At 39.6% G+C, this 25300-nt stretch overlaps 2 protein-coding genes across 6 annotated transcripts in view; one reads left to right on the top strand and one right to left on the bottom strand.

Annotated features, from left to right (window-relative positions):
- cacnb3a (calcium channel, voltage-dependent, beta 3a) overlaps positions 1 to 17639 on the bottom strand; it is a 36050-nt gene extending 18411 nt beyond the window's left edge. For 2 of the 3 annotated variants that reach the window (XR_004332680.1, XM_032520491.1), the window contains exons 1-13: positions 17289 to 17639; positions 16407 to 16499; positions 7171 to 7290; positions 6343 to 6465; positions 6132 to 6247; positions 5973 to 6052; positions 5843 to 5862; positions 4962 to 5039; positions 3903 to 3961; positions 3698 to 3798; positions 3454 to 3605; positions 3275 to 3370; positions 1740 to 1910 (exon numbers count right to left, since the gene is read on the bottom strand). Coding sequence is in view for 2 of the 3 variants with exons in the window: in XM_032520491.1 (XP_032376382.1) it covers positions 1740 to 1910; positions 3275 to 3370; positions 3454 to 3605; positions 3698 to 3798; positions 3903 to 3961; positions 4962 to 5039; positions 5843 to 5862; positions 5973 to 6052; positions 6132 to 6247; positions 6343 to 6465; positions 7171 to 7290; positions 16407 to 16499; positions 17289 to 17369 (1290 nt within the window). In the remaining variant the exon portion in view is untranslated. Of the gene's footprint in view, positions 1 to 1486; positions 1533 to 1739; positions 1911 to 3274; positions 3371 to 3453; positions 3606 to 3697; positions 3799 to 3902; positions 3962 to 4961; positions 5040 to 5842; positions 5863 to 5972; positions 6053 to 6131; positions 6248 to 6342; positions 6466 to 7170; positions 7291 to 16406; positions 16500 to 17288 lie in introns of all 3 variants that reach the window. The other variant, XM_032520492.1, reaches the window with a different exon arrangement.
- Positions 17640 to 22856: 5217 nt separating this feature from the next.
- adcy6a (adenylate cyclase 6a) overlaps positions 22857 to 25300 on the top strand; it is a 39554-nt gene continuing 37110 nt past the window's right edge. For all 3 annotated transcript variants that reach the window (XM_032521369.1, XM_032521370.1, XM_032521367.1), the window contains exon 1: positions 22857 to 23107. The gene's annotated coding sequence lies outside the window, so the exon portion shown is untranslated. The remainder of the gene's footprint in view (positions 23108 to 25300) is intronic.

The raw sequence follows: 25300 nt of genomic DNA, 5'->3' as shown, positions 1-25300 counted from the left end.
CTTTGAAGAAAATCTATCGTAAAACAACATTCACCTGCCCGTGTACTGTATGCATTAAAAAAAGTTATCCGTTGCTGCAATTGTTCCCCTTGTCCACAATGACTGCAAACACACTTATTTGACTAAATTACTATATTTACGCAAATATTCTGTCTTTACACTCGGTACAACGAACAGGAACCATTCCAGCAACCAGTAACTTTGTCAACTTAGATATGGGCATGTCATATCTCAGCCTTGTTTGAGTTAATGTGGGGGGAACTGAAGCTGTTCAATACTCTCGCCAAAGCCACCAGACCCCATTGACAAAAAACTGAATTTTATCCTTGCAGAACAAGGGAGTTGGTGGTCTACCGCTGCCTTGATCATTTGTTAGGTTTGTTAGAGCCTAACCCTTTAAAGCACCAAAGCCACACAAAACAAACTGACTGATTTAGACAGGTGTAGAGCAGCAACTCTTGTGTTCTGCAAGGTAAATTTATCTTTTTTTCTGAATGTTTTTTTCAATGGAGTCTGGTGGCTTTGGCTTTGAAGAGCACAGAACGGTTTCAGTTCCCCCCACATCAACTTAACCAGGGCTGTCTGACAGCAAGGTAAAATAGTGAAAAGATTCTAAATATAGTGTACACTTAAACTGACCTTCTTTTTAAAATGGGCCATTTTTAGTTGGATAAAATACATTTAGCTGCTGCCCCATCCACAGCAGTACATTGTTTAACTTTCATGTGCCGACTTGTACGTGATACACTGACTATGGATAAGTAGCTCATACAACCCCTCTTCAAAAAATCCAAACTATCACTTCAAATAACTGGCATGCTGCAGTGTTGGCAAAGTCTCTTCAAAGTCCTTGTACGTTTACAGTGCTTTGTCTGCATGTACACAGATTAATACTACAGACAACGAAAAAAAGAAATGCCAGTGAAACAGTTGAATGAATGGTTAGGAAGGTATTCCAGAACATAAAATGTTTCTGTGCTGATGTTACGGTCTCAGCTCATTGCTGTGTAAACTGCATTTCCTTCCAGTGGATACATCATCAACATCATATGCTTTTAATTAGCATTGTCATTCAAGATAAGGTTATGCGCCACTGTGAGCGGGGGCATTATTCACAAAGCATGCTTGGAAAAGGATCAACCCCAATTGAAAATAGAGAGTAATGGTCCGATTTTGACAATTCATACAAACGTTTACGTTTCATAACATGACGTTCTCAGTTGTGGTATTAAATTGAAGCTGCTTTGTGAATTTCATCCCAGAAAGCTTGTGGAGCAGTGATTCACCTGAGACCATCAACTAAAGGAAAGGAGGCAGGATGCAATGAAGAAAAAACACATAATCTTTTCTGTGGTGAGATCTGAATGAAGAAAATGCTGTTCATTCACTGTCTCAGCCGCTGTGTTGTGTACAGGTGTGTAAGAGGGGATTGTTGGGGTTCAGAGTGCAAATATAAATATTTATATATATAAACCCTACTACTCACCCCATTTTGTAAGCGATCACTCAATTAATTCCTGTGTTTCAGAAAACTGCAAAAATGTTAAGCACGGATGAGTGACAGGACAGACAAGACAACCAGAGACAATCAAATCAAAACAAAGGAGTGAGAATTTTGAGATGGGAAGAGCTGGTAAAGACAGTGACAACATTTAACATGTTCAAAACAGGATTCCTTCTTGAGTTGTCTTAAAACAGCATTAAAACAGTGCTTTTTAAACAGATTCAGACAAACTCACCTGTAGACTCGAGATGGCAGAAGGCGGGGTCATTAGACTCTGCTCCAATAAGGGGTTAAGAGGGGTGATGCCTGGAAGATGAGTAGCACGCCAGTAGATCTCCAGGTATTCAGCCAAATGCTCACATGCATCTTCCAGCTGGTTCTCATCCAAAATGACATCAAACATATCCTGCAAATAAACAAAAAGGAAATGAGGAATGAAATAATTTTACTTTAAGCAGCTGCCAACATCGTGTGGTACAAAAGTTCACTGTATAGGTGTACAGCTTGACAAACAGTGTATTATGTAATGGCAAATATACCCATGGAATAAGTCTATTTTTTTATCATAATGTTTGTAAAGATCATATAATTGTTACGCTCTCTGGACAGTTAGGTCATATTGGTCAGAAAGAAAGATAGCAAGCTGGATAAAAAGGTCAGCGGATCAAAGTTGTTATAATTCATTCTCTGGGGAAAATGAATGTGTGTTACATTCTGCCTCAATCCCTCCAGCCACAATCCCACTACCCTAACCTGTTAATTGTCATTCTTTACCTCTCCACTAAATGCCCTCACACTTTTCTACCTTCCCTCATCGGCTCTGCAGCGGTGAACCTGCCCATTTCCACTCATTCCCTGTCCGATCACATGTAGGGTATCTCACGTCCCTTATGTGATAGCTCCTCGGTCCTCGGTTGGACCGGAAGTTGCTCTGTCCCTTCTTTGTGAAGTCCTTCTTAAAGCCCTTATTTCCACCCCGAGGAGCGCGGATCGAGCATCAAGGAGGGATTTCCGAGGAGCTGTGATTCAATTCATATCAATTCAATTTTATTTATAGTATCAATTCACAACATAAGAGTTATCTCGAGACACTTTACAGATAGAGTAGGTCTAGACCACACTCGGTAATTTACAAGGACCCAACAGTTCTAGTGGTTCCCTCCAGAGCAAGCAACAGTGCGACAGTGGCGAGGAGAAACTCCCTTTTAGGAAGAAACCTGGGACAGACCCAGGCTCTTGGTAGGCGGTGTCTGACGGACGGTTGGGGTTGAGATGAATGGTGGAAATAACAGTCACAATAAAAGATAAGGGAACAGTGACATAGTAATTAGTAGTAATTACAAATAGTAATTTGTAGTAGTTCAGGGCATAGCAGGGCACAGCACAGCATTACAAGGCACAGCAGAGTGTAGCAGGACACCGCAGAGCGTAGCAGGATGTAACAGGGCATCGCAGGACGTGGAGCAGGACCACGGCAACAGCTATGAGCGAGGATATATGAAAACAGCCTTCCCGGAATCTGTGGAGCAGAACATTGCTAACTCTGCCCAGACAGCTGACAAATAGATGTGACGCTCCAGAGGAAACGTCTCATCCCTCTATAACACATTTCCTTGTTTTCTCTCTCCTCCCATGATTTCCTCCGTTTCTCCCATTCTTGTTGGACGGACTAAGATGCGAGGAAGGGAAGCAAATGTACTGTACATTTATGTTTTCATATTTGTAACTTAAACCAAACAGTAGAGCTCTAGAAAGACATCCTGGACTCACCGGTGGGCACTGAGAGAGTTTGTCTGCAGCCATCATCTGCACATTCAGGTGCTTGCTCTGAGACTTTCCCCTGGATTTGACCAGCCTCTGAAGCACCTGACAGAAAAGAGGTAAAGATGACGTTCAAGGTGGAGGAAGATGAGGCAGCTGAAATTTATAAGTGAAGGGACCTACTGTACCTTTGGTGAGGAAACTTTCACATAGACTATGATGGGTGCAAGGGAGGTTTTGGCTAGCTGTGCGGGATGGTTGATGGTGTCCGCGTCCAGAATCACCAGCTGCAGGGTTTTGGCGAGTTCAAATATCCTCTCGATCTCACTCTGAACCTCCGCTGCACGGACAAGACACGTTAGATTTTTAAGTTAAATTCATTGCTTCATTCTTCCCAAAGATTTCCGGAGTTTTCATGCTGACATTAGTCACCTAGGCTGGAGCGAGTGTTGGATCTCTCCATTATGGGTCTTTTGTTGAGGACAGATCTCTTGGCTAAAGACAGGTCAGCAGTTACACGTGTGATTGAGATTCTGCCACAAATATAGAGAGGAAAAATATGCTGTGATCAGATTTATTGAGAGCCCAACATTCCACATCTACAGAGACTATTCTCTAATCATTCCATTTTACTGACCTTCCCTCAAATCTGTGTTTCAGGAAGTCAAAAAGAGCTTTCTGCATCATATCCGTCACCTACATGGGAAGATGAGAGGTAAGAGAAAGACTTTTTAAACAGAACTCCAAAATAAATTATGGTTTGCATTGATTTAACGTTAGGATACCAAAACAACCAGACAAAAGTATTGTTACTTTATAAAAACAAGAACTTGAGAAGCGGTACAAATAGACATGACAAAAATTACTTGAGTAAGAGTACTAAAGTATCCATTTAAAACACAATGCATGTTTTGTATGTATGTATGTATGCTGCATTTGTAATCAATCTCTGATCAAATAAATGAATATCCTAATTGTCTGATTAGATAATAAGTAAAGCATTTTCCAGGAAATCATTTCTAGTCTCAATCTTTCTCTCTACAATCTATCATAAATGATCTGTAGGATAAAAAAAACAATACATAAATGTAGTGTAATTGCAAATTGTATGCAAATGTAAAGTTGTAGTATTCATTATTAATTTTCTCTCAAAATATACCCGAGAAAGAGAAGGCTTTATATTAAAACATTCCTCTTTGAAGGCTCCACCCTTTACAAAGATAAGAAGACAATAAGTTAAATAATAGGTACAATTTAAAGATTAATGGATAATGTGATGAACAGGTCCCAGAAGTAAAATATTTAGTATAGTGCCTGGCTAGCTCACCCATACATAGAGGTTTACCCCTAGACACCGTGGCCGCAGGCTTGACTCCAACCTGCAGCCCTTTGCTGCATGTCATTTCCCCTCCCTCTCTCTCTCTTGTCATGTATTCAACTGTTAAAAAAAAGGCCTAAAATGCCCAAAAAATAACCTCATATAAAACTTATATATATATAATCTTAAATAAATATATATATATATATATATATATATATATATATATATATTATATGTATCCTGTATCTCTGCCTTAGTTCAGGTTCCTTGATTCTGATTCAAACAACAAATTGCAGCATTGCAGGAACAGTTTTATCAGCAAAAACAGTGGGAGTCATTCTCCGTCTGCTGGAGGTGAAATGGGGGGAGGCTGACCTCATAGCCCTTCAGCGATGGTCCCACGAGGACCACTGGCCTCATAGAGGGCACCACGTCGTAGGGAGGAACGTGTTCCTGCCAGAAATAGGGGACCACGAGGGGAGGGGGATGAAGAACAGAGAGCACAGGTGTTAGAAATGATGGGGGTTGGGTTTGTTTGTGGTGAAAAGCTAAAAACTAAAATGGATCAGGGTTTCGGCAGAGTTCATCAAGTTAGATTGAGGACTTTTAAATACCACTTAGAATTACACTTAATACCCTTCTCATGGTCATAACAGTCAACAAATGATGGAAAACCAGTGAGGCAATAAGGCCTATAATTATTTCTGAAGTTAATTGTCGAATCGAATTGATCAACATTTATATCACATGTATGTCAGTACATTCCAGCTGTATATGATTCTTAGTAATATTATTAATCCACTAACTTGACCTGGACTCAGATAAGTTGCAGAAAAACTAATCGACTGATTTACAGTATGTCATTTATTGGCTAAATGGACATTTGCCTATTATTACAATGAACTTCCTAGCTGCTGTGACTAGCAGTAATAATAATAAAATAATAATAATACCTAATAACGCCACACAAAACGGTTAAACAGCCTTGCACATGCACAATCCACCGTCACACTTGTAGTTTAGAAATATACTGTATAAGAAGTAATATATATATATATATATGTACGTCTCCCAATAGCTTGTTAAAAAGATATATAACTAATGTTACTGTCTATAGCAGGCAAGAAAAACATTCAAGACCTTTTTAAGACTTTCAAGAACTGCAGATACTCCGAAACACCCCTCAAAGTACAAAACAAAAGGCAAAAACTGTGTATTATGAGCAGATGTTGTCATCATAAAGTATCAAAACCTACCTGTTTTTGCTTCTGTTTGGCTTGTGAAAACAAGGAAATAACAATCAATCAACGAAATAAGAAGAAGACAGCAGAGGAAAAAGTTGTCTTTTGTTCCAGCATAAATAAGGGAAAGATGTGTAATACTTACATTCACCTGCAGATGGCGGTGTGGTCCTCCAACTCCCAGTCACCATGTCCCCTAAACTCGAGGAGTTACCCCCTGTTTTCCTGCAACAACAACACACTAAATTATCAAACTTGTATTGTGGAAATGAGTCCTCTGAGATGTTTGATACTATTAACTGACCTTTGTTTCTGCTCCTGCTTAAGTCTCATCGCCTCCAGTCGTAGAGGGCTGGGGATGAAGGTGATGTCTGCTCCCTCTTTTACTAGCCGGCCGATCCACCAGTCATTGTTATACTTCTGTTAAGTTCAATAAAACAAAATAGAACCATGTCACATATATCTTGTTTTAATGTAATGAAGGTGTGCATCACCAGTAACAAGTAATCACCCACTTCTTTGATGTGCAGGAAGTCTTTGGCATCAAAATTGACTGCAGCTCCTTGGACAGGACAGTCCTCATCCAGAGCTCCGCAGTAACTCACATTCGTCTTTACTGCAAACGCTACAGGTTTGGACTGCACAAACAACACCAAAAAACACTGGTCAGTGGTGGAAACTGCAGTACAAACATGTGGTTTGGACTTCAGTCACAAATCTGTTGACTTTAGACATTTGAGTTGACTTGATATCTGCCCTGAGCCCAAAGATGAAAAATGACCCTAACTAAAAAGACAACAGTTCTGACAACACATATACTTTGATTCACTCTGACTTGACATGGGACCTGTTGATCTGCACTTGGACTTTATAGCCAAGATCTGAGATTAAAACAATTTGTTTTCCACCTTTGGTTTACACTAATAACAGCATTTTGGCTGACCAAATTGTTTGTTTGACTAAATGATGTCTTTGGTTCATAACTCTTTACAGATAGTAAGTTTAGAGTAGAAGTCAGTTCACAGCAACTCGACTGGTCTTTGCCACTGAGACTGGATTATCCTGTAGTGTATAATACTGACGCAAACACTCAACCGGATGTGTTCATCAACAGCAGTAACTGGTTTATATATAACTTGTCTAACATTTTTTTCAGCTTTTGGGGATCTGGAAACAAATATTTCGGGAGACAATTTTCCAAATTTCATACGTTTAGGACATGTATGGAAGTTCTTCTAGAGCAGTAGAGGCCTACATGTGACTCCAGACTTCTGCGTATTTTTGACTTATAAAACAGTTAAAACACTACAGTTTGGAGCAGTGTAAATCCCTGCGTGACGTACCTTAGCTCTGTCGAGCTGCAGTTGTGCCTGGCGCTCGGCTTCACGCCGATACGCCTCGCGGTCCTCCTCTGCTGACAGGTCTGAATCCGACGGTCTACTGGTGTACGAATCAGCCGACCCCTGTCAGGAGAGAGTCGGAGGTGGAAATATTATTTGTACGGTAATTAATCATTTCTTACATTAGGACCATCTAGTCATGTGAAGATGACTGAGGCATACAACTATGAGGTAGGTAGATCTACTGTTGCTGTTTATGATTTCACCTGTCTTTCTGTTTCTGTGGTCTTTGTGTGCAGGTGTGCATGCAAATACGTGTCTGTTTTCATGAACACATTCATGTATCTACAACACAATGCATTGCTCTCCCACACCAGCCATCCTCTGGAAGACCAAATATAGCACAAAGGAGGCAACTGCTTCCTCTTCTCTCCTTCTTGGCCCCAATCCATTCCATCATCCCCCACAGTGCAGCACATATACATCCTCTGTTCCCCATGTTTATTCTCCAAGGACAGCTCCTCATTAGCAAAATACATGCTGCTTATCATTTTTCATTGTAAGAGGTTTAAGGACACATCCCAGGGATGGCTAGCACATTATGCTTAAGCGACAAATCAAAGCACACAAAGAGACATTTTACACAAAGTAAAGTGGTGAAGATCGCTTTGTAGGTGCTGCTGCTGGCTTTTATTTAAGACCTGTGAGGTGCTTTCCTGTGGTTATTTACTTAAATGTCTGGGTCATGAGCTGTAGAGCTGAATAGATTTGTTATTTACTGGACTACAATCGTTCAAATCTTTTCGAAAGCAAAAATGGCAGAATTTCACTGGTTCTTGCATCTCAAATGTGAAGTAATTTCGTCTTTATTTGTCTCAAAGGAAGGTAACCTAAATATCTTTAGGTTTTTGACAGTTAACAGGAAAAAACTAAATATTTGAAAAAAACACCATGGACTTTTGGCATTTTGTAGCCAAAACAAATACTCAATTAATAGAGAGAATAAGACAGCAACCATGATTCTGATTTCTAAAGAGAAGAACATGAAAAAGAGAAGATTATTAAGTGGTGTTCTAGTTTACTGTGGTTACTGTGTGAGAGCTCGCCTATATTTGGTATCTATTTGACTTCTCTGAAGCAATTCAGTCCTGAATCTGTCAGTAAAGAGTACAGCTGCAGCAAAAAACAAATCCAAGTGGCAACAGAGAGAGAGAGAAAGTGAGAGAGAGAGACAGAGACAGGAGACAAACAAGAAAGAAAAAGAATAAAAGATAAAAGTGATGAATGAGACAGACTAGAAAACACTCAGATAAAGGTAACTAACATATTCTTGCACATAAAGCAAGGTGTAAAGAAACAGCACATAATACAGTTTTCACTTTGGTTGTCCTCTCCTCCAGAGTGCAGTAATTTAGTCCTGGTCATCCATCTTGCCAACATATACAAACGAATCCTCTGGAGGACCAATTAGCAACCGGCACTACAAAAGGCTCAAAATACAAAAAAAAGAAGTGCCCATACATGAAAAACAACCAACACCTTTAGCTTTCTCTGCACTTCAGAATGTATACATATAATCCAAAATAATTGAAGTCCAAGAGAAATGGCAAGCGAACATCTCTCCTCGTTTATTTTTTTCTGTGTGTATGTGTGTGTGTGTGTGTGTGTGTGTGTGTGTGTCTATGTTAGATAACTAGATCTGATTTCTAGCACTCACAGGCTCTGCAAGGCAACACTGCACCAGCGCCAGAGCAGCACCGAGAGAGAAAAGGAGGGTGAGGAAGAAGAATGGGAAAGATAGAAAGAAAGACAGAGAAGAAGAGTGTGGTGGTGGTGGTGGTTGGTGGTGTGTGTGGTGTGTGTGTGTGTGTGTGTGTGTGTGTGTGTGTGTGTGTGTGTGTGTGTGTGTGTGTGTGTGTGTGTTGTGTGTGTGTGGAAGGGGGGTTGTTGAATATCGTTCACAAGATATACTGAAAAGAGAAGGATGTTTACGAGGACAGAGAGTGACTGAGTGATGGAGAGACGAGAGAGTGAATAAACGATTTATACGACAAGATAAAGCGAGGCTATCTCGAGGGGAAGATGAGATTAGAACATAATAAAATGCTATGAAGGAGTGGAGTGAGACCTAGATATCTATCCGCTATCGCAGATAGAAGAAAAGGGGAAAAACACAGCAGGAGGGAGGCGGGGACGGGGGCACGGGAAGACAGAGACACACAGATAGAGGCAGTCAGAGAGTTGCATACCTGGCTGATTAAGAGGACGGCGCTACAGCCTGATAAAGACATGAATCAGAATTTTTCTCACTGTGACGGTTTTCCTATCTTCACTGGGAACGCGCTCAAACACATAAAAGTGGAATAAATATGGTGGTGGGTGCAAGTGAAAGGCGTTACGTCAGAGAGCTGTTTCATGATGTTAGAACACAGAGCGCTGCCTGGGCTGTGATTGCTGTTCATTATTAATGTTTGGACATGAGGCTGTGGACCTTTGCTGCACACTGGCTACTTGTCAAATACAAAAACAAAACATTGTTACCATAAATGTAACTGAACAGAAAACAGTGTATTTTGCAGGTGAAGCTGAGCTGAAATGCAGAGTGGAATGATTTGAGTACATCTTTATCGTCTGGTCTGAGGATGTCTTGTTTAGTTTTCTTTCAGTGTTTTTTTTTTTTTTTTTTACAGCTAATGTCCCCGCCTGCGGGCTAAATTTAACTCTGTTCCTTCCTATTCTGCTTCTGTGATTATTCTTTACACACTGCAACACTAATGGCCTCAACTCCACAGGGAGGGGCCAACAAGGAAGTGTTTCATCCAGCTAGTCGAGTCCTCGAGGAGGCCAACTCATCTTACTCCTGGGCCAGAACAGCAGGGGATTTCTACATTCATTGTTCAGTGGTTTAACAGTTTGTGGAGATCCAGCAGTCACGGAGCAACATTAGCATTCATTTGGAGTGGTGTTTGTGTCCACCTGATGAATCAAGTCGAGAAGTTCAATATTCTTTCTCCTTTTAGCTCTGGTTTGCTCTCCACCCACTCCTGAGGGAAATATCTGGCTTTCTAGCTGCTAAATGCTCCACTATGTTCACCAGTGAGCCACTAACTGTGTCTGTCTGTTGTTTGGTGCTGAACAGGTAATGTACAACCGGTTCATCAGGGCTTTTTTTTTAGCTGGAAACCAGTAAAACCAACAGTAAAATTAGGAGGTGGAAAGCCAATACAGTGAGCTGAAAGAAGCTGGAATGCTTTGTAAAGTTGCAGATTCGGGTGATAACTCTCTCCCTTTCTCATTGCACAGTAAATTCATCCATTCTTAATATAAATGTATTGATTATCACCACTTTAAGTTACATTAGTTCACATCAATATTGTTTTTCAAAACCTTTTATTTATAACTTTAACTACTCAGTTATATATGTTAGTACCTCCAATTGTTATAGTCCAAAAATTGCTTATTGGATATTTACAGTAAGCCCTACTGGACTGACAGGGTTGGGGTGATTTGTTGTCATTCACTTGCTTTAAGCTCACTAAAGTTAGGTCTGACAGTCATGCAGCATTACATGGAGATTACTGTTTTTAAGTCCTCTAGTTTGTAGTGCCAGCACGTCTTTCTAGACAACTTAGATAATTTAAAAGACAGAAAAAACTGGAGTGCGTCTGCTTTATAAACAAAAAGTTTAAATAAAAGCACAGCTCAGCCTACAAAGTGCTTGTTGGTCAAGGGCCACACCAGTTCTAGGTAATGTTAAACTATGGAAGACTCCAGACACTTATTGCCATTTCTGTCATTGTCATATATAAATAATTAACTAGAGCCTTATTAGCCAGAAGTTTGTCCATACAGTACATCTGTTTTTTTTAAATATCAGCAAATAACACTGATGAATCAATAACCAATCTACTATCTTCCTAACAGTACCGAGTAGACGTCTTACAAACCCTAGTCTGAATCCACAACAAAACTGTCCAGTGTCAAACTCAGTTCCCTTCCCAAGTTTTGAAGAAAATATGCAATATGTTTACGGCATTTACTATCTAACTGGGACATTTAGGGACAGATTGATGGAGATTTGCTATGGACAAAATACACACGACGATACACTGGTAAGAGCAAATTACGTTTAACCATGTATCCTAATTAATGCTTATTTAAATAGCTCCCGTTGCTGTATTGTGTGAACAGTGTATTTGCTATGTGTGAACATTTAATATTGTATGTGGCGTTTTCTTTTGTGGGGTGCAAATGTTCCACCAAAACAAGTTCCTTCCCGAGACCATTGTGTAGAGCCACCGTTCAAAACAATTTTGACTGGTTTAAAAAATTCAAACTCCTAACATGGAATGTATGTGTTGTGTAGCCAGACCTTGCTCCAGTGCTGTAGAGATAGGGCTGGCAATGTGAGACTATACAAACAGACTAACTGGTTGAAGATGTTCAACAGTCCAACCAGAAGTTCTGTTGAAGCATACTGGCCTCTTCAGGCACACTGGTGCTTCAAGCTAAATTAATGAATGCTATGGATGCTAATTTGCTCACAATGACAATACTAATGCCAATGTTTAACAGGTATACTGTTTACCATGTACTAGTTTAGCATTGTTTAGCATTAGTCATAAACCTAAAGTATTGGAGAAATTGAACGTTTGACCTGATGATGCCCCTGAATGAACAATTGCATATCACCAAAGTTACCACAATTCATTGTCTTGGGGTCTTAAATGTCTGTACAGAACATCATATAGTTAAGATATTTCAGTCTGGACCAAATTGGTGAACTGACCGACAGATCAATGTTGCCATGCCTTGAGCTACAATGCTAGCATGGTCAACAACAATGGGTAACTAAATAGAAGGAAAAACACAACTCAAAAATCTATCTGCCTGCATGTTGAATATAAATTATTCGTATTAAATGGATTTAAAATGCACAACACAGTATGTTATTTGAAATCATGTGCATGCTAATGCTAAAACCAAACTCATCTGGCCTTATTTGCAGGAAGGAGATTCTGCACAACAGCAGAATACATTATTCAGGAGGCTGAAACACAAAAAAACCCCGCAAGCTCCAGTGATTTGGAAATCCAGTCGCCAAATATTCCATTTCAAAAGGTGTTCGATTAACTGTGCGGTCATAATTCAATGTCAGCAAGTTACACATGCACAGAGCTCTCTGATACACAATGCAATAAATCACTCTGTGGTTACATCAATATCAAAGTCGAGATCAGGCGTACTGTATGTCAAATTGGTCAAACAGGAGAGTCAGCGAGGAACTGTGAAGAGCGCACACACAGGATTATGGCAACCAGAAAGTAAAGCAGCTAAAGAAATGAAAGAAACAAAAGCGTTTCTGAAAAGGGGGAGGCGAAGAAGACAAAGAAAAAACACAGAGAGGAGCGGCAACAATACGATGGAAATGCTACAAAGAGATGAAGGAGGGAGACGGGAGGAGAAGGAGTTTCAGAAGGGGCGAAGAAGGAGCTGACTGTGTCGAGAGTCATTTGTACTTACTCAGTTAATGTGGTGATGCTGCTGTCCGTCCCTCCCTCTCTCTATACACTACATGCTGGAAAATGCAGACAGAGCGTACTGTGTCCCATCCCCTAACCAGGGACGACCTGCACTGGAGCCGGCAACACCTCTTTTCTATTCTTACCCCACCTCATCCCATCCACACACACACACACACACACACACACACACACAACAACCAACGCAGCTTTTTGCGTCACTTGATCAAACCCCCTCTCTAAACTGGCATTCCATTCCTGGTCATTAAGTCCAATTTAACATGCACAGGTGGAAAAGAAAAGAAAAGCTGATATAATCACAACACACAGATCAAGATCTGTCCACCTGTTTCAACCACTCGTGTCCTACATATAGTGCATATATCTACACTTATGGCAGCATACTGCTTATTGTATCCTGCTGCAGAAATGAGTCATACTCCACTGCTCCTCCATAGACACCCCACCCCTATCACAAATCTACTCCTTCTGCATGAAACACTTTATCATATCACCTTTGGGGTGCAGGGTGCCTGTTGTGCGTGCAGAGAGAGAAGGTATAATGATTGAAAAGAAACTGAAAGGTGCTTGTGTGAACAATGAACCCACACATCACATTGCCCGAGGCCCTCAAAATGAGCTTTATGAATATTTTAAGCCGTGCAATATTCTCAGGAAATCTGGAGATTGTCATTAAGCCCCCCGATCAGGATAACTAATGTCCCCGCCTGAAGAAGATGTCTGCTCAGCCCTTTTTTCCCTCCTCCTTCTCACTAACATCTCTCAGTTAGACTGCTCCACATTCTATCACACTAATGGTGATACAGTAAGCATGAAACTGAGGTATTTTCCATAATGCTTGCAACGACTTGTTCTGGTAAGAAAAGAAATATCATGCCTCCAGTCCTTAAAAATCTGATGAGTGATTTTTAATGTGGAACTTTATTTTGATTATAAAGTGTTTCAACTACTTCCTTTTCAACTGCATTTTGATTTAAGTTACAACAACTTAGTTTTGAGTCATTTTTTAAGCAAAATTGTCAAATATTCGCTGGTTATAGCTTCTCAAATATGAGAATTTGTATCATATATGTAAAATATATAGTAAATTAATTATTTTCTGGTTTGGGAGAGTTGGCCACAAAAAACAAACTATTCAAGGACGTCCCTTTGGGGTTTGGGAAGTTGTGATGGCCGTTTTCCACGACTTTTCCACACAACATTTAATCAAGAAGATGAAAATAATAGTTATTAAAATAATCATTGGTTGCAGTGGACAAAACAATAAACAAATTATTTTCATTATCAATAAAATGGCCAATAACTGCTTCATCTATAAAGTGAAATAAACGAGCAATAAGGAGATCCCACATTAGGCCTTTGATGAACATCTGAGTGTGCTGAATAGAACTTATGAGTTTACCTTTTTATTTGTGAGAGGAGGATTGAATTATTATTTTTTATTAAAAGTTACACATTCTCACTTTGAATGATTAATCCATAATCAACAATACAAATTTGGGGAAAATGAATTTATCAACAAATTGTTTCAGCATGACTTTTCTTAATGAAGAGGTACTTCAACTTCTTTATTAACGACAACGTTTTAAGATTTTTAGTCTAGGGTTTAGTTGATTAAGTCCAGACTAAAGCAGGGTTAAACTGGGGATGCACCGATCCGACTATTTCTGTCCCGGTACTGATACCTGAGCTTTGAGTATCGGCCGATACCGAGTACCGGTCTGATACCAGTGTTTAATTAATAAGCTTTATGCCTCACTATGTGGAAGTGACTGGAATCATTCTGTGTGTAGGCCAACATCAGGCTTAACTTATTGCTTTCCTAAAATTGTAAAACAAAATGTAGTAAATTATTGCATAGATATAGATTTATTATTAATAAAATAATCATAAAAAATGGAATAGATCAGCCCCATTGTCACGATAGCCAATGCAGCTACTTAAGTCACTTTCGGCCTGATATCCGATATCGGTGTTGGTGCATCCCTAGTTTAAACGCTGCAACTAACAACTATTTCATTATCCATTAATCTGATAATTACTTTCTTAAAAAAATCGATTAAATGTTTGGTCAACAAAAATGGACTCTTTCCATTACAGTAAATCACAAGTCGGCAAATTGAGAAGCGTTTTATATTTTTACTTGTAAAATGACCTAAAATTATTAATAATCAAAATTAAAAGTAGTCAAAATAGTTCTAAATAGTTGCCGATTCATTTTCTGTCTATCAACTAATTGATTAATCAATTACATCATACTGTCAATCTTGTTATGTGACTGTGTGTGTGTTGTGATGTGTGGTGTTGTGTGTGTGTGTGTGTGTGCGTGTGTACAGGTGTGCGACCTCTGACATATATAGCAGTTGTAAGTCGCTTTGGATAAATGACATTAATCATTTAGCTGACATGTTTTAATGAACTGTCAGATGGGCCAAAGACAATATTCCACAGTGGTGAACAATAAAGTTTTATTCTATTCTATTCTAATTTATTCTGTCCTATTCAGCTCTAATCGTTTCAGCTCTGGATGAAATGATCCAGACTCAGTGGATACTTGAGACATATTCTTCAGACATTGTAAAAGCCTGCAGGTATATAGAGTCTTGTGGTTTCTGTCATAAGTACATCTGGCTCCTTTTGAGGAAGGATATTTGATTCCTTCCAAGCTCCTGACTTCCCCTCTTTGATGTGTCAAGGCTTGTGAACCTCGGGGATCTAGCAGTAGTTTGGGATGAGGTCTACATGCACAGTCCTTCCGTGGGCCGGTGAAATGTCTTGATTCCTCACAACCTAATTTGTACGGGGATCAAGTTTTCCCCTCTGCTAGACTCTGTGACACTAAAACCCTGGCACCCAAATCAAATCAAATCTTCAGAAACAAACACATAGAGGTGCATTCGAACTGTCTTGATCAAGATCAGAGGGTATGATCAGGGGCGTAGCACAAAATTCTGGTTCCTGTAGAGAGGCATTTCCTATGGGCCCCTCCCCCCATCTACAGCTATTCATTCCAGCATATTTTTGGGCCCTCCTCACATGAGGGCCTTGATACTCAGTCTCCTTTTTCCCCCCAGTCCGACGCCCCTGGGTATGATTCACAACAGCCCTGCAGTTACATCATAAGGCTCAGAAATCAGTTAGAGTTTTGTCTTAAATACCATCAAATCTCTATCTGACTCTTCCACACGTGTTGAGATTTTGATGTAGCTCACTGCCATTTTTCAAGCATTTTGCTGCTCTCTACTGGGCAAAAAAATTCAACTGAAACTAAGGAGGCAGCTCTTTGGATAAAAATGCAGAGCAGAAAAAAAAAAATCATGTATTGTATAACAGGATAATAAATACAGACCTACACATGTCTTTTTGTAACTATTGTGAGTCCAAAAAAAGATCCTTGATTCTTCAGCAATAGTTTAAATCAGAGAAAAAAATAGGCGCTGCACCAATACCAACAAAACAATGCAGAGACACCTGACCGGTTGAAAAAGCATCTTCGACGCTTACAGGTTTATTCAGACTTTAGAGTACAACATGACCTACATTTTCCATAGAAGCTACAGCTCTTCCCTCCCACTGACAAACCAGTGTGATAATCAGCCTGTGACTGTGATGTACCACTGCATGATGTAGCCTACAATGCATGCATAAATAAGGAAGAAGAAAGCCAACAAATGGCTCCGGGAGCTTTTGTTTTACCTGCCGTTTGACAAAGCTGGATGTTGTGTCAGAAGACGTGCTGCCATCTGAGCGTTTGAAGCGGCTCTTGCGTTTAGGCAACTTCCTGGGCAGCTGCGATGAAAGAGACACACAAGGGGGAAAGAGTAAGAAAAGATACATAGAAAGATAGCATGATAACAGCTTGCATTATGCTGATTCTTAAGGCTTTTTCTTGTAATATTTTACAAAATAAAAGCCTACATTTTAGAGGAAATTGTGTGAAATCAGCTGTAGCTTTGCCAATACCACATATAATTCAGGACCAGATTAATCTAGCTGCACAGAGGAGACCGGTTTTTCCTAGGCCTCTGGTGACATAAACCATTAATAAGACAGCGTGGATGTTGCAGTGAGAGTGTTGACAGGCCCTGTAGATTTAGGCTACAGGTGAGTCAGAGTCATGGTCTGCCTGTGCCTTTACACCAATACATTAAAACATATAGGCTATTCATGTTACTGATATGTGCTGGTTTCCTATATTAGTGTAAATACATGTATTGAAATAAATAATAATAATAAAAATAATTAAAAGGCCTGATCAGACTTAACCATCACATGTATCAACATGTAAGGATTGTTTTATCCTGTGTGTGTGTTTATGTATGAGAGGCATAATAACCATATGCGATCCTACTTGAGGATCGTACCCACTGGCTTTTCACCGATCAAGCATCAATCTGCAGTTTCAGTGAAGGCGGAGGTAAAACAAATAAATAAATATATTTCAAAAAGTAGCTCGCTGCCAAATCGCGACGCATCAATTTCAACAACAAGTAGCAAGACACTAGCTCAACATTTCCCCCACCCGCACTTCCCTCGTTAGATGTGTAAATAAAGGAGTCAAACGTGTGGTGCATTTACCTGAAAATAGTGCGATTGAGAGCCTGTTTCCACAGCAGACAGTGGGTCTACGGGCGATTTGGACATTTTGAGTTGCACCATCTATTGAGAGCGCAGGGAGGCGGGATGCACACAGACATGGGTTCCTGGAGGAAACAAGGGACACAAAATACATCTAAGGAGCGGAAAATATGGAGGAGGGGAAAAAAGCATCCGAGATCAGCTGATATAAAAAAGGTAGCTAGGGTAAAAAAAAACAACACAAGGTGTGTTATAATCTACATCGGGGGGTTAAAATGTAAAAGCAGCAGGAAAAATGCCGGAGCTAAAATAAACCATTTGACTGGAGCGTCATCGCTCCAACAACCGTACTAGGTCCGTACTATGTGTGTGTGTCTGCCGGGGGTGTCGAGGTTGGCTTAGCTGGCACAAAAATCTATTCAAGAGGGGACAGGTTTTCAATTTGAATCTTTCTTTTTCTTTTTAGATACGTGGTGGTTTATATAATCACCGTGTTGCATGTCATTTGTGTGGAATATGTGTCTGTACTGCAGTTAAATATGTATGGGATCTTCAAAGAGTGGATATTGGAATTTATAATACAGGAGATTTTTTGGGTAACACAGTACACACGCACAATAATCATTAAAATAATTTTCTTTTGACATTTAAGAAGGGTGGAAGGAAAGGTATTAAGATATTTTATATATATTTATGTAAAAGTAGCAATATCACAGTCACATGATAAAGATACTCTACCCTCACAAACTGCCTATAAGTCCTGCGTATAATCAGGAACACATACTTAAAGTATTAAAAGTAAAAGTACTGCTGTAATGCAAAACAATACCCCCTGTGACTTTTGTAGGCTAGTTGGTTGAGATGGAGCAATTATTTATAAATAAAAAAAAAAAAAACTTTTGTGTAGGTCTGCAACATGGTCTGCAACTATGATTATTTACATTATTGGACTAATTTGTTGATGATTTTCTAGTTCACAAGTTATCATAGCCCAAAGTGTAAGAAATCTTGCTTGATTAAAAGTACATACGTATTATATTATTCAAAAGTTTAAAAAAAAATACATATATTATTGGATTATAATTAGTGATGCATTAATGTGTGCATCACTAATATTGCAGAAAGTAAAGATGGAGTTAGTTTCAGCTCTTTTAAATACTGCTGGGGTAGCTTATAATATATAATTGTAACTTAGTTGATTTAAGTTTTGTATGGTCTGAATGAGTAGAACTATAAAGTAACATAAAATGAAAATACTCAAAATAATTGTAGCCTACACTTGGGAATGTAGTTGCCTATATGTCCATGATAAAGACTTAAATATTTAAGGAAAAAACAGCACATACTGCTAGAAAGTAATTACAATGATAATGTTGTAAATAGTCAGTAACAGGTGCAAGAAAAAAACTACCAGGAGAGTTAGCACACACTCCCACCTCGGTCCTGAGAGGCCTAATCAGACATTTGTGACAACACCTGTGTGAGCTGTCTAAAGTTAGCAACTAGCTAGCTGCTAAAGAAAAACAGACCCATGTATTTTCACAGGTGTTTTTTGGAGTTGAAAGGATTGTAAATTTTGGACTTCACTAACATTACATTTATCAGGTGCCTAGAAACACGATGGGAATGCTGCTCTAGCTGGGTCTGTTGTTGGATGTATAAGGTTAGGCAGGTCGCTATGACCATAGACAGTTAATATTAATTTTACAGCCAATTGTGCTGACACGTTAGCATAGGCCTACCAACTTTTAAGGTAAACGTCATTTTATTTTTATTTTTGGGCATTTTAGTCTTTAATAGACGGGAGAGAGTGAGAGAGGGGGAAGACATGCAGCAAACGACAGCAGGTCGGACTTGAATCCTGAGCCACCCAGGCGCCCAGGGCTAACGTGTTTATGCTAGGAAGGTGCGTGTTGGTTTGAAGCTCCGATGCTCCCAGTGGTCAAACGTGTTAGGGTTATTCATCTTTATCCTCTATAGGCATTGATATTAAAGCAGTTAGGCTGCGGAACGTTATAAAATGAAAAATACAACTTCCATCTCCAAAATGGTCTTATTTAACTTAGCTAGACTTACTTGTTTGTTAGCTAGCAAACACTACCCCACTGCAGTCGTAACGTTAACTTACTCAGCTAGCTAGCTAGTTGGTCAGGAAATAGCTCCATTGGGTAAGTTAGCTAACATTAACTGTCCTAGTTCAACTAATTTAATATTTTCCATTTCTACACCTAAAAATACATATATAAATTAGCTAGAGTTGTTGTTGTTGCTGTTGCTGTAGCTATTTTTGACAATGCTAACATTAGGTATCTCCCCAGTGTTCCAGTATTGATACTAAGCCAAAACTGTTAAGCTAGGCTATACCCGTAAATATTCTATGGATTAACGTTACACATCACAGACCTTTTGGACAATGTTAATAATCACTGTGTTAAAGAGAGTATTACACTTGTTGCTGTTAATATTTACCCAGTGGTGGAAGAAGTATCAATACAACATTGTCAAAACACTCTGTTTCAAGCAGGCTAAAAGTCATGCATTAAAAATAAGTCCTAATTTACTAACTTACTTACTTTCCTAGTAAAAAGTATTAGCATCAAAATCTACTTAAAGTAACAAAATTGAAGGGCTCATTATGCAGACTGGCCTATTTTAGAATAATGTATGTTATTTTACTATTATACTATGGATGCATACTCATTTAAATGTTGCAAGGTGTAGCTACTTTGATTACTTTAGCTTGTGAATTTCTTCCCAAGGGAATCAATAAAGTTTTATATTAGCCTGATATTATTATTATTATTATTATTATTAATACGTCATCATTTAATTGTTGATTGTATTTTGTATTAATAATCTGAATCTGTAAAGTAACTAAAGTTATTAAATGTGGAGTTAAAAAATATAATATTTGCCACTGAATTGTAGTGGAGTAGAAGTATAAATTGTGCTTAAATGCAGTACTTGAGTAAATGTACTTGGTTACATTCCACCATTTAATTTACCCTTCCTCAAAACCTATTCCAAGTTATTATGTTTATGCATACAGTCTAAAGGTAAACCTGAAACTCTAAAACAGACTACAATAGTACACTATCCGATTGCCTTTCACAATATGTTGTAAAGATTTATTATATTATTTCTTTTGTCATTTTTGCTTTTATTGGACAGATAGAGTTTAGTGGCACACTGAAAATGGGAGAAAGGGGCATGATATGCAACAAAACTTGGTTCAGTTTGTCCAGCACCATGCAGTTTTTCATCTCTACCGCTTTATAGTCTTGTGAGCCTCAATTACTCAACAAATTGGAGATGTGGCCAATGATTAAAGGTCTCGAACCAGGTTACCTTTGTGCTAGTCTCACATTGCCACAACCCTCCTGGGCAGCGTCAAGACCCGGATGCAGTATCGGTGCCCTTGCAAAATAGATAGCTGAGATAGCAGAAGGAGAGGGACATCCATGGAGAGACGCGTCAATGTCAGGCTAAATCGCAGCAATGTACATTGAGTGAGACTACCTTTGTGCCATCTTCCTGAGTAACCTCACCTGTTGCTCCAGCATCTAGGCAGGCCCCTGAGAGGACCTGCTTCCAGTTCCCAAACTGTTTTTTCTGAGCAGTCCAGTCTGTGTCACCAGTCCCCTGGCCCTCTCAAGCAGACTGGTTATTCACCTTTGACCTGCCTCACAGGTTGTGATATTCCTTATTGCTAATGTTGACGACCCTGCCTTCCGCTGATGGTCAACTGATTACTTTTATCTATTTTTGTCCATTGTAACCCTTTCACTGTTTTCTGTTAATTTCTGTTTGTATAACTTGTATAAGTTTTTAAAAGGCCCCTATCACCTGTCACCTTTTGTAAACATGGCCCTATTATGTCTGATTTAGTGCAGACGATGACAATAAATAATAATAAATAAACGCTGACTTTTCTTATAAACCAGATTCTGTAATAAGTTTGGTTTAATTTAACAAATTTACTGCAGTATTATTATTATTATTATTATTATTATTATTATTATTATTATTATTATTATAATTATTATTATTATTACTATTACTATTATTATTATTCGTAGTAGTAGTAGTAGTAGTATTTGTATTATTATAGACTTATAATATTTTAGATTTTTAAACTAAAATTGTATCAACAAGTTTATCAGTGATCTGGCTAAAGAAATGGACAAAACTAAGCAACTGAGCCCACTAGGCTTGAGGCACATGTCATCTTTTGAGACCTTAAATGTAACATTCTGGGGCCATTTTACATATTGAGTACGTTTACACTGATGTTACTTTTACTTTAGTAAAGGATCTGAGTACTTAGTTCACTGCTGCTGTATGTCAGCTTAACAAGGTTTACATACTTAATTAGGCTAGGTAAAAAAGTATGAAGGTGTCAGCTGACTTTTTTCTCCTCCACATGACTTTTCTCTTTCTGGGACTCGTGCTGGTGCTGTTTGACCGGCGCGGGCTCGCTGCAGACACGGCTTCACCTCTAGAGGGAGTGCTGATCCAAAGTGGGAATGAGAGTGGTGTGACTGTGAGCAACGGCGCGCCTGGGCTGAGGGAGGTGAGCTGCGTCAATTCACCCGAAGTTAAATAGCTTGACACCGGAACTAAGGGGAATGGTATTTCAAACTAAAAGCCGAAACATGATGGCTATTTTTTAGAGCAGCACCACAGGCAACAAAACATGGTCGATGCAATCGTTTGATTACATGCCGAGAGAAAGCCCTGCTGTAACACGAAATTATTAAGATTTTTAAATGATATGGCTGTGTGGAGTAGACCTGCACACTTTTATTTCTTATCAGAATCAGCTTTATTGGAAATTGTCTCTGAATGACACAGAAGAACAGTTTACAGGAAAAAAATAAATATAAATAGACATATAACGAGGGGCGCCTGGTTAGCTCACCAGTCCTTGTTGCAGCAGCCGCAGGTTCGGGACTTTGCTGCATGTCATCTCCAGCTCTCTTTCACTTATCTGAATGAATCTGTCCTATCAATAAAGGCAATACAAGTAAAAAAAAAAAGTATCTTTAATCAGAGAGGACCATACATACACACATCCATGATACATACATGCATACATACATACATACATACATACATACACACCTGTCACTTCAACACTTGATTCAACACTGACACTTTTGACTGATCATTTATGGTTAATGTCTTTTTATGTCTTTTTATAGCCAAAGGTTGTTATTATTATTATGAATGTTATTATTATCTTTATACTGTCTTCTATACTGTATTCTTGCTAAAATGGATGCTGTAAATTTCAATTTCGTTGCGGGAGTCGTCCCAAAAGGAATAATAAAGAGAAGTCTAAGTCTACTCTTTAAGTCTTTTCTGCATCAATTTATGGTGCAAATGTTGGTATTTATGTAAAGAAAATTATAATAGTTTTATTTTGGGGAGGGGGCAGACATAGACGTATTGACCTTTTCTTTAAGTGATTTCTTTAAGTGATTGCTTGTTGGGCTGCGAATAGGCCACTTCCGTCACATCTGCTGGTTGGAAGGATTTTAATTTGAAAAACAATAACCGGAAGTGTGATGTTTGTATTTCCCCCGTCTTGACAGTGGTGCTTGGAGCCGAGAGGGTCAGGGGGAGGAGAGGAAAGGGAGTGGAGCGAGAAGACGACAGGAGGAGATCCACCACAGGGTGACCAATTTAACCGGACCATCCTTGGACAGCTAACGTTAGGCTATGGTCCTCCACCCCGACCGCTCCGACCGAGAACCACGCCGAATCGGATTAACTGCTGCGGTCCTGTCGGGGAATAGAAAAAGAAGATGAACACGGTGAGTCCGTCTTTCTGACTGCAACTGCTGCTCCACACTGCAGGCCGACATATAACATAATATGTGTTCTCCTGTCACACAAATGTCTCAGACGCTGTTGCACTGAACCGTAGACGCATCTGCCACTCTGTCAACCATGTCTGTCGGAGTGAATGACATAGCTGGCAACAGTTGCTGTGAGGCCTCTGCTTCACGCTGGTGCTGGTGGCATAGGATACACGGCTAGTACATGTTTTCCACTTGCGGCCAATTACAACATATCTTTTTTGGGGGTGGCATCGTTTTGTTTCTTATTGCAACTGACAGTCCTGGGGGGGGGGTGGGGGGTGGGGGTGGGGGGGGTGTTAATTGGCTACATTAGGAAACCGCAATTTGCATGATGCACATCAGCCGCAGATAATTTTTCATAACATCACTTTAAACTTAAACATCTCCATGTCATTACCGCTATACGAACCCATTGGCTTTGTAGGTGATGGGGTATAGAGTATTTATTCACCGCTAGTTCTCCATCAATTGATGCTGAGGAATGTGCAGCAGCAGCAACGTGTTATATCTGTTTATTTACCCAAGACTCATGTTTGTCAATACACGTAAACTGCAAGCTTTTGTTTTGCTGCAGGCTGAAGGACAATGGCACAAAATAGGTTACATCGCTGACAGAGGCGTGTTTGTGTCTTAATTTGCACTATCGAAATCAACGGAATGGTTTTATGGTCCCCGCTATGGTTGTCACAAAGGCCATGGTATTATGTAACAAGAAGCCTGCGCTGTTTGAATGCGGGCCCTTACACACGGCCCGCCTGTGCATTTATACACCGGATCGCAAACACATCACCCGCACATAATGCAATGAAATGAAATGAAAAAAATGCGTATACAGCGCGTTGCATACCTATTTTCGCATCTGTATCATCTGGATGAACACTGAGCCACAGAGAGAGATTGATGCAAACACAGCTTCGGACTTGTCAAACATCAAGCCCACAATGAATTACTTTACGTTCGCTGTCTGTGGCTGTAACGCCAGTGTAGCGGCTGTCCGGTTGAAAATGTCCCCTAGGAATAGTAACCTCCGCCTTCCCTTCTCCGCTTCCCCTCCCTTCTCCCAACGCTAGTGGGGGAAACTGGAGAGTAGGCTACAGCCAAGCACCATGCAAACACAACACACACACACACACACACACACACACACACACACACACACACACACACACACACACACAAGCGAGTGGCAACACCGCGACGATTGCAAATGGGTACAAGCTGGTCGACCTTGTGCAGGGAGTCAGGGACGAGGAGAAAGAGGGGAGGTGTGTGTGTGTGTGTGTGTGTGTGTGTGTGTTTGCGGGGGGGGGGGGCGGTACGGCTTGGACTGATATGTGCCAGAGAAGGCGCATGCAGGCAAGATATAGCGAGGAAATGCTATTTTTGCTTCAACAGAAGCGGCTGCAGCGGCTGCGTTGTGTCTGTGTCTCTGCACTGTATGGAGCTCAGGGTGTGTGGAGGCCTGGTAAGATCAGCTGGTAGCAGTTGCCCAGGCATATGTGGATGATGTCAGGACGCAAAAGACAATCAGGACGCAAAAGACCACACTACGTTACTATTATTATATTAACTACTATTATAAAAATGCTGTATGTTCGTTATAGTAGCCTACCATTGGAGACATAGATACTATAAAATGCGACTTTCATTTGGATATCAAAGAAAGTAAGTCCTTAGATACCTATAGGGGAATATTTTAATGGCACTACAAAAATATAGTCAGCGGTCCACCATGACTGACTTAGTGTATAACTCATAATAGAAACACAAAAGAACTGTATTTAATGTAGATCAGTCTCATTTGGTTGAAACCCAGGCCACTTAATAAGGGGTAGGGTATGGTAATGGTATAAAACATACCATTAGATATAAACTTTCATACATTAATGGTACATATAAAAAAAAAACTAAACTAAGTCAAACACCATCTACAATATCAAACAGACAGGAATGTCCAGCAGACGTTTTTTTAGAAAAAGTTTAATTTAAAGATTACGATAAAACGGAGAGTAGAATTTAAAACGCTATTCAGTCACATGCTGTTAACACTTTCTGTCCTTCTTTTGTGCTCATAGGGCATCTTTACACATAGATTTCATCCAGCAACAACCAACTGATACAATTACACGTATCTCTGTGATATAG

Source organism: Etheostoma spectabile, chromosome 7, assembly GCF_008692095.1.
Source record: "Etheostoma spectabile isolate EspeVRDwgs_2016 chromosome 7, UIUC_Espe_1.0, whole genome shotgun sequence".
NCBI lineage: Eukaryota > Metazoa > Chordata > Actinopteri > Perciformes > Percidae > Etheostoma > Etheostoma spectabile.
Note: the sequence above shows the minus strand (reverse complement) of the source record. Positions and strands in the feature narration are given on the sequence as shown.